General features: G+C 48.9%; 2 protein-coding genes across 2 annotated transcripts; both read left to right on the top strand.

The window, feature by feature from the left end:
• Window positions 1–603: 603 nt before the first annotated feature.
• Window positions 604–4,032, top strand: L228DRAFT_246057 (DUF221-domain-containing protein). Its single transcript, XM_018332314.1, has 6 exons — window positions 604–918; window positions 981–1,168; window positions 1,224–1,519; window positions 1,581–2,522; window positions 2,597–2,995; window positions 3,060–4,032. Exons 1-6 carry the CDS (start codon window positions 859–861, stop codon window positions 3,869–3,871), a joined length of 2,697 nt encoding a protein of 898 aa, XP_018188853.1. The 5' UTR covers window positions 604–858; the 3' UTR covers window positions 3,872–4,032.
• Window positions 4,033–5,094: 1,062 nt separating this feature from the next.
• Window positions 5,095–8,912, top strand: L228DRAFT_229124 (DNA replication licensing factor Mcm6). The gene is made up of 4 exons (XM_018330494.1): window positions 5,095–5,754; window positions 5,858–7,201; window positions 7,259–8,381; window positions 8,550–8,912. Exons 1-4 carry the CDS (start codon window positions 5,405–5,407, stop codon window positions 8,688–8,690), a joined length of 2,958 nt encoding a protein of 985 aa, XP_018188852.1. The 5' UTR covers window positions 5,095–5,404; the 3' UTR covers window positions 8,691–8,912.
• Window positions 8,913–8,998: the final 86 nt, after the last annotated feature.

Raw genomic sequence — 8,998 nt, 5'->3', positions numbered from 1 at the left:
TCGCAAGTCAAGAAGAAGACGTTTCATGAAGTAGCACCGGAGACTAAGGAGTCAGAAATTTGCGCTCTAAAACCATTGATGGTGGCCTTTCCGTAGCTTATTATCGACCTGAAGGGACGGCCACCAGTTAATCCGTCCCTATTTTCCCGCGTCTACTCTTGAGGGATTTCCATTGGAGAATTGCCCTTGGAGACTTTACTAGCGGGCACGGTAATTGAGAAGGTAATATAATACGTTTTCATCTATCGCCGAGTTCAGCAAGCGTAGTGACCTCCGCCCTGCAATTTTTCTCCATGAGAGAGTGCAACAGCTGGGTGTGGGGCTGGTGAAAAGGAGGTTTACCAGAGTACTACGTACGGTAGAGCGCACTAACAGTGGGCGGCGATCGGGTGGAGAGCAATGATGTCGTTTGGATCGCTGGATGGCCGGTTACTGACTATTCCTACAAGGGAAAAAAAACTTGGTTGGAGCTGAGCGACTCTGGCCCGAGCTCCCCTGGTACTTACCGTAGTAGTTGTGTTGCTTCACTGTATGTCCTAGCCCACCATCGAACCCTGGACTGTTCTCGTCAAAACCAGGCAGGGCTCTAAATTATCCAAGGGAATAATAGCCTGCTATCCCCCCCCTCCCCAATTCTCCACCTTGGGTCGATCATTCTTTAACTCTTTTTCTTCCTTCCCGAATTACTGTTTCGCAACCTCATCTGGGATCCTCAATTCACCCCAGAAGGTTTTCCTGCGCCAGTAGGGGCTTTGGGGTCGCCTGTTGTAGTACAACGCTCGTAGCCCGACCTCTTGTTTTGAATTCTCTCGACTACAACTACTACTGCTACTGCTACAACAACAACTACACTGCACAATGGCCTCCGCGGTGGACGCGGCCCTGCGCGCCGCCCACGGTGCATTGGTCCGCCGAGTCGTAAGTTGCATTCTTTCGAGGATGACATTCTGGAACAGCTTTCTGATGGCGTGTCGGTACAGGACCAAAATAGTGATTCCAATATTGGTTCATCAGACCAGCAGAGTAATCCGTCGCTCTCTTCCTTTGTGACTGTTCTGGTGCCTGTTGCGATTGTTGCAGGAGTCGAATTTGTCGCCTTCCTGATTCTCCGGCGCATGTACCCTCGACACTATGCGCCGAGGACGTTTCTTGGAAGCTTGCGCCAAGAGTAGGTGGTAGCTCATACGCGCTCAATTGCACGTCCTAATCTAGTTTGTGAACAGGAACCGTTCGCCATCATTGCCCAAAGGTCTTTTGAACTGGATCGTCGCCTTTTTCAAGATTCCGGATACTTTCATTCTCAATCATCACTCAATGGATGCGTATCTATTCATTCGGTTTCTCAAAATTGCCACCACAATCTGCTTTGTTGGGTGCTTCATTACCTGGCCTGTCTTGTTCCCCGTGAATGCTACTGGTGGAGGCGGACAGGAGCAGCTCAACATTCTCAGTTTCAGTAACATTATCGGGGACAAGAATCGCTACCTCGCTCATACTTTTATTGCCTGGATATTTTTTGGTATGTTTTGAGAGCGCGGCTTAAAGTCCCTTTTGACAATCATGCATTGATGTTTGATTAGGCTTCGTTCTTTTCATGGTTACAAGAGAGAGCATCTACTATGTCAACCTTCGTCAGGCTTACCTCATGTCCCGTATTTACGGAAGCCGCATGTCATCCCGCACCGTGCTTTTTAGATCTGTTCCAAAGGATTACCTGGACGAGGCAAAACTTCGACGCCTGTTTGGCCCCACTGTCAAGAATATCTGGATTGCAACTGATTGCAAAAAGCTCGAAGACCAAGTCAAGGAAAGAGACAAGATTGCTATGAAGCTTGAAGGGGCTGAAATCAAGTTGATTACCGAGGCCAACAAGGCCAGGCTAAAGTCGTTTAAGCAGGCTGGGAACCGTGATGAGGAATCCGCTGCAATTGGCCATACCGACGGTGATGGAGACTCCGAATCGGGATCTGTCGCAGGACGCTGGATTGCGCCCAAGCAGCGACCAACTCATCGTTTGAAACCCTTGATCGGCAAGAAAGTGGACACCATTGATTGGTCGCGGTCCGAGCTCCAGAAACGGATCCCTGAAGTAGAGGCATTGCAGGAATCCCATCGCGCGGGTGACGCAAAATACTTGAACTCCGTCTTCGTTGAATTCGCCACCGTCGGTGCTGCGCAGGAAGCGTACCAGAGCTTGACCCATCACCGGGCATTGTGCATGGCTCCTCGACATATCGGCATCACGCCAGGCGAAGTCATTTGGTCGAATTTGCGCATGTTTTGGTGGGAACGCATCATTCGGCTTATCATCGCGGTAGCGTTTGTCGTTGTCTTGATCATTTTCTGGTCGATTCCCGTCGCGTTTGTGGGAGCGTTATCAAACATCTACTACCTCATCAACAAGGTCCATTTCCTCAAGTTCCTTTTGAAGCTCCCGACCTTCCTTCGTGGCCTTGTCACTGGACTTCTTCCTTCGGTATTGCTGGCCGTCTTGATGGCATTGCTTCCCATTGTCTTGCGCTGTAAGTTTCATCCGCTCCAATGTCCGTTTATTGTTTGCCGCAAATTGACTTACAAAATCTTTTCCCGTTGGCAGTGGCGGCACGGTTTGGCGGTGATCCCTCCCTGTCTGCCGTCGAATTGACCGTGCAGAATTCATACTTTGGATTCCAAGTGGTCCAAGTCTTTCTTGTCGCTACTCTCTCTTCAGCAGCCTCGGCCGCTGTCACTCAGATCATCGAGAATCCTACGAGCGTGACCAAGCTGCTTGCGAACCAGCTGCCAAAGGCTTCCAACTTTTACATTTCCTACATTGTGCTACAGGGCTTGGCAGTTTCTACTCAATCTTTGTTAGCCATCTCTGGTCTGGTCCTTGCCAGGGTGCTTGGAAAGATTCTTGATAAATCTCCGAGGAAAATGTATGCACGATGGTCATCCCTCGCGGGTCTTGGTTGGGGTACTCTTTTCCCAATCTACGAAAACCTTTTGGTCATTGGTATGTCCCTTACCTCTCTCTGCCTTGTTTTGAGTCCTTGGTGTGAGCTAATACTCCTGCTTAGCACTTGTCTATTCGTGCATCGCGCCGCTCGTTCTGGGCTTTGCTACAATTGGTCTCTACTTGTTCTATCTGGCTTACCGGTACAACATTCTCTTCGTGAATGATTCGGATATCGACACCAAGGGAGCCGTCTATCCTCGCGCTCTTCAACATATCATGGTTGGCGTCTACCTTGCAGAGCTTTGCTTGATCGGTCTCTTCGGTATCAAGGCTGCTGCTGCACCTTTGGTTTTGACCATCATTTTCCTCGTCTTTACCGTTCTCTACCACATCTCGTTGCAGTCCGCGCTGGACCCGGTGATTAAGTATATTCCGAAATCAATTGATCTTGAAGAAGAGGATCTCCTTGCAGCTGAAGAAGGATATCATAATGGAACTTCTACTTCGCACGACAAGAATGGCACGTCGCCAGCCGTGGCTACCACGACTAATGGCTCATCTTCTGGAAATGGAAAAGCGAGCAGTCTCCCGCCTGCGCCTCACAAAAAGCCAAACTTTTTCGTTAAATGGCTGCGTCCCGACAAATACACCGATTACCAGACCCTTCGCAGGCTAGTTCCGCGGGACTATGTTGAGCTGCAGCCCAGCCCCGAGGCGGAGCGTAATGCGTACTATAATCCCGCCATCAATGCGGCGGCTCCGCTGCTCTGGATTCCCCGCGATGAGGCCGGCGTTTCAAGACAAGAAGTCCAGCACACGAGTAAAGTCATTCCCATCACTGACGAGGGTGCGTTCCTCAATGAAAAGAACAAGATTATTTGGGACAAAGACACTGGACTGCCGCCAATCTATGAAGAAAAAGTTGATTACTAGTCGGAGATAGTCTACCTCACGGGCAGACCGTATTTCCTTCAAAAGGACCATTTTCGACATTTGGGAGGCCAATGGTTTCCCATTGAAAAAAGAAGAGTCCTTCTTCCAGATGTTTTGCGCAAGCAATGATTCCTTTTTTTTTTTTTTTTTTTTTTTTTTTTGATTAATTCATGGTGCTTTGTTGGTTTTGAAGCTTTGAAGTTGGAGATACCACGGGCTTGTCTTTTTTCGGACATTCATGCACAGTTGCCGATACCAAATTGAGTTTATGATATGCCGGCGAAAGACACGACTGTATGTTAATTAGTACGTAGTAATAATCATCACACCGATGAATAATAATGATTGTTTGGTTATTAATGTGTCTTGAGAAATCTTTCAACTGCCTGATGTAATGTGATTGTGAACCAAGTCCAATGTATCGTACATTTTCTCCCGCCTCGCTCAGTGATCAGAATATATATATTTTTAAACCTTTTATACAAAAGTAATGTTTGTAAATTAAAATTCCAAATCCGAATTTCCGTTTATGCGGACCTATCAGCCTTTGCCTACCATAGGGGAAAAACCGGGTTTTTCAATACCATAGCTACATAGGCCCAGCAACTAAACAGTTGTACAACTGGAATTTTAGGAAAATACAGACCTACTATGTTCAGTTAAATGTGATTGTATGGCACTTATGTTACTAAACCCTGTTCAAACTATACTATGTAAGTACTTATTCTTGGCTGTCTAGGTACTATGTAGTTAAAGCTCTTGCAACAACTACTCGGCAGAGAATAATAGTAAAATTACCAGTGTAATACTGTATTACTGTCTAGATACAATTGGAATTTATATGTCATGGACCATGGTAAATTAATCAAAGCAACCTTCGTAACTTCATAATTTTTTAGAAGTTACAACTGTAACAGAGAATTATTACAATTTACCTTAGCTACATGGACCTGCCACTAAAATACTGTAATACAATGGTCTGATTACAGTGTTGATTCGGTATTGAAAACCCCGCTTTTTCCCCTAAGGTAGGTAGGAATTGAGCATGTCGAGGCAGATCCCATCCAGCGTTTGCACCAACGACCGCTGTCCGAAAATGGAAACCACTTTACGCGAAAAGTCGCGTCATGCAACTTACCCAAGACGCGCCCCGGACGCGTCGCCAGCCGAACGACGTGGGGACCAGACCGAGGGACCCTCTCCGAGGCAACCAACCAACAACCAAACCAATCTTCAAATTGGCGAAATTCGACCGATGACCTCTGCGCCCTCCTTCCAGTTCAGTTTACCGCCAGCCATCACAATCACTTCATCTTAGAGGTCATTGTACAAAGTACCCATTCTTTGTTCTGATATTTTTGAATTCGTACTTTTTCCAACTCCGACAACTTTCGTCGCCTTCAAGCCTTACGACAGGCGCGATTACACGCTCACTGAGTGGGCGGAAATTTTTGTCTCTCCTTTCTATAGCGGAGGTTACTGAGAGCCATAACGAGCACAAGATACCCCTAAGCGCAAAGTAAAGACATCAAAATGTCTTCTCTCCTCGATTCCGTGTTTGGCAGCGATCACAATAATCAGCATGATCAGATGAGCAGCGGAGGTGCCAATGGAATTCCCAGTGGTGGTGGCAGGACACCTACGCCGTCGGTGGGCGCAGCCAGATCGGTCAGATCTTCGTCTCGCCCTCGAGGTCCTCCAACTGCCATGTCGGAAAGCGTCGGGCCACATAGTGATGACGGTGCATTCCCTGACGATCAGGTCGTCGGCCTTCGAGGTACTGATCGGAAGAGACCGGGAAATCCTCTGGATGAAGGACCGCCCAAGGTGGTAGATGCTACAGGCGAAACCCTACAACAGCGCTTCGAAGAATTCTTGGAGACGTAAGTAATTGTATTCTGGTACTGTCGATTTTCATTGGGGGAGGGAAGTGGGTTGGATTGTAATAAAGAATTTGCGATGGAGCGCTAACGTGTTTCTATAAAGTTTTGTCGAAGAACCCAGCTCCTCTGCGGCACTGCCTTCGAGCGCTCCGACAAGCGATAAATACTACATTGCTCAGATTCACGGCCTGCGGATATACAATCTGTCAACACTCTATGTTGACTATCAACATTTTTTGGCGCGTGAGCGCGGCGAAACGCTGGCAAATGCCATTGCTTCCGAATACTACCGATTTCTTCCATTTATGACACGTGCATTGCACAACCTCATTGCCAAGTACGAGCCGCGGTATTTCAAGGAACATCGTCAGCCGACGTCTGCATCCTCGCAGACGAATTCCTCTGTCGCCGGCAACGTTCCCAGCGAGTCAGAGTCAATGGGAGAGAAGACGACAAATCAGCAGACGGATAAATTGTTTACCTTGGCATTTTACAACCTTCCGCTGGTCTCACGTATCAGACAGATCAGGACGGGTTCGATTGGAAAGCTGTTGTCCATATCAGGAACAGTCACGCGTACCTCTGAAGTGCGGCCAGAATTGTCTCTAGCTACTTTTCTATGTGAAAGCTGTCGTACGGTGATTCCCAACGTGGAACAGACGTTTCGGTATACAGAACCTACGCAATGCCCCAACAAGACGTGCGGCAATCGACAAGCATGGCGTCTCGATATCCGACAGAGCACATTCGTCGACTGGCAAAAAGTCCGAATTCAAGAAAACAGCTCGGAGATTCCTACTGGAAGCATGCCTCGAACTCTGGACGTCATTCTGCGAGGAGAAATTGTCGATCGGGCCAAGGCCGGAGAAAAGTGCATTTTTACGGGTGCTGTTATCGTTATTCCCGATGTGAGCCAGCTCGGTCTCCCTGGTGTCCGCCCTGAGGCGATGAGAGATAATCGCAATGCACCTCGCGGCGGTGATGTAGGAGGCAGCGGCGTGACTGGTCTGAAAGCTCTGGGAGTCAGAGATTTGACTTACCGCATGGCTTTCCTTGCTTGCATGGTCACGCCAGACACGACCACGCCCGGCCAGGCCGCGAACCAGCAGCTCAACGGACAAGCGCAGAATATTCTTGCTTCCTTAAACCAGACGGCTCCCATTGACCCGCAAGATCCTGGCGATCATGCGCAAGAAGCCTTTTTGAGCTCGTTGACGGCAGCAGAAATTGAAGATCTCAAGCGAATGGTTCACACGGACCACATTTACTCACGCCTGGTCAATTCCTTGGCTCCCATGGTGTACGGACACGAGATTGTTAAAAAGGGTCTTTTGCTTCAATTGCTCAGTGGTGTGGGTAAGATAACTCCTGAGGGTATGGCGCTCAGAGGCGATCTCAACATTTGCATCGTCGGAGATCCCAGTACAAGCAAGAGTCAATTTCTCAAGTAAGTCATAAAGGCAAGAATATGTGAGGACGTTGGGAACTGATGAAAACTACACAGATATATTTGCTCTTTCCTGCCTCGAGCAGTGTACACGTCTGGAAAAGCGTCTTCTGCTGCGGGTCTTACGGCCGCTGTGATTAAAGATGAAGAGACGGGCGAGTTCACTATCGAGGCCGGTGCTCTCATGCTGGCGGACAATGGCGTTTGCTGCATTGACGAGTTTGACAAGATGGATATTTCCGACCAAGTCGCGGTCCACGAAGCCATGGAACAGCAAACGATTTCCATTGCCAAGGCTGGTATCCAGGCAACGCTGAATGCCCGGACCAGTATCCTCGCTGCCGCCAACCCCGTCGGTGGAAGGTACAATCGCAAGACGACCCTGCGGGCAAACATCAACATGAGCGCGCCCATTATGAGTCGTTTCGATCTCTTCTTCGTCATCCTCGACGAGTGCAAGGAGGGCGTAGACCGGCACCTGGCCGAGCATATTGTCAACATTCATCGACTCCGAGACGAGGCCGTCCAGCCCGAGTTCACCACGGAGCAACTGCAGCGGTATATCCGGTTTGCACGCACCTTCAAGCCCGAGTTCACTCCCGAAGCCAAGACCCTCCTGGTCGAAAAGTACAAGGAGCTTCGCGCCGACGACGCCCAGGGCGGTATTGGACGAAACAGTTACCGTATCACGGTCCGCCAACTCGAGAGTATGATTCGCTTGAGCGAGGCCATTGCCAAGGCGAATTGCGTCGAGGACGTCACCCCCGCCTTTGTCCGCGAAGCCTACAACTTGCTCCGACAGAGCATCATTAGTGTCGAGCACGATGATGTGGATATTGAAGAAGTCGAAGAGTTGGAGCACCGAATTGACGGCGAAATTGATGCTGTCGATGCGGAAATGGGCGAGGCCGCACGTGAAATTGTAGAGGCTGCCGATGGCCAATCCGTCCCGCCTCCTGCCCACGCCGAAAAGACCAAGATTACTTGGGACCAGTACATGGGTATCCTCAATTTGCTCGTGCAGCGCGTCAATGAGGATGAAGTCGCCGCGGGCGAGGGCGTCGAAGAGGAAGATCTTATTATCTGGTACCTCGAGCAAAAGGAGGACGAGCTCGCCAGCCAGGAAGACCTCGAGCGCGAGCGAGGGCTTGTCAAGAAGGTCATTAAGCGTATGGTCAAGGTATGTTTTAAGTTTTGGTTTCCGTTTCGTCCAGCATCTTTGGAAGTTTCCTTCGGTTTTTCCATTTCTTTCACCATCTTTCAACACGCCTATCACTTCTCCATTTCCTTCGCCCTTGCTTCGTTATCTCCTCATTCCCTTATTTGAGAGTACATCTGACATGTGCAGGATCTCATCATCATGCCTATTCGCGGCGAAGGCCTCATGGACGAGGACGCTGAGCAGGGCGACTCCCGCGGCGACCGTATCGTCTATGTCATGCACCCTAATTGCGCCATTGAAGAAATTGACGGCCCTAGACCTCAGTGATTGTGTTGTTCGTTGTTGTCGTTATTTCAGGTTTGTTTGTTGTTTGTCGTTAGTTTAGGTCTGTGGCAGATCAGGTGTCTGGTGTACAGTGTACGGCATTTTGCCATGACTCATTTATGGGGTGTTATGGGTGAAGAACACGGAGTACAGGTCTGATGACAGCCATTCGTGATGGGTTTTAGTTATTAGTGGACTGTGGGTATGATGAAGACGTACAGGTCCTTTAGGTAGTTTAGTAATTTAGATGTAAAATGTAATTGATACCATTTACTGCATATTACATGTTCGATATTGACTAGTTGTATTTA

This window comes from Xylona heveae (assembly GCF_001619985.1).
Source record: "Xylona heveae TC161 unplaced genomic scaffold L228scaffold_4, whole genome shotgun sequence".
In the NCBI taxonomy this organism is placed as follows: domain Eukaryota; kingdom Fungi; phylum Ascomycota; class Xylonomycetes; order Xylonales; family Xylonaceae; genus Xylona; species Xylona heveae.
Note: the sequence above shows the minus strand (reverse complement) of the source record. Positions and strands in the feature narration are given on the sequence as shown.

Excerpts from the sequence above, each read along its gene's own strand:
- L228DRAFT_229124 (XM_018330494.1), top strand. The coding sequence starts at position 5,405 with ATGTCTTCTCTCCTCGATTCCGTGTTTGGCAGCGATCACAATAATCAG. Across the intron at positions 5,755-5,857 it reads TTCGAAGAATTCTTGGAGAC|TTTTGTCGAAGAACCCAGCT; the intron begins GTAAGTAATTGT and ends GTTTCTATAAAG. Across the intron at positions 7,202-7,258 it reads AGCAAGAGTCAATTTCTCAA|ATATATTTGCTCTTTCCTGC; the intron begins GTAAGTCATAAA and ends AAAACTACACAG.
- L228DRAFT_246057 (XM_018332314.1), top strand. The coding sequence starts at position 859 with ATGGCCTCCGCGGTGGACGCGGCCCTGCGCGCCGCCCACGGTGCATTG. Across the intron at positions 1,169-1,223 it reads CTTGGAAGCTTGCGCCAAGA|GAACCGTTCGCCATCATTGC; the intron begins GTAGGTGGTAGC and ends GTTTGTGAACAG. Across the intron at positions 2,996-3,059 it reads CGAAAACCTTTTGGTCATTG|CACTTGTCTATTCGTGCATC; the intron begins GTATGTCCCTTA and ends ACTCCTGCTTAG.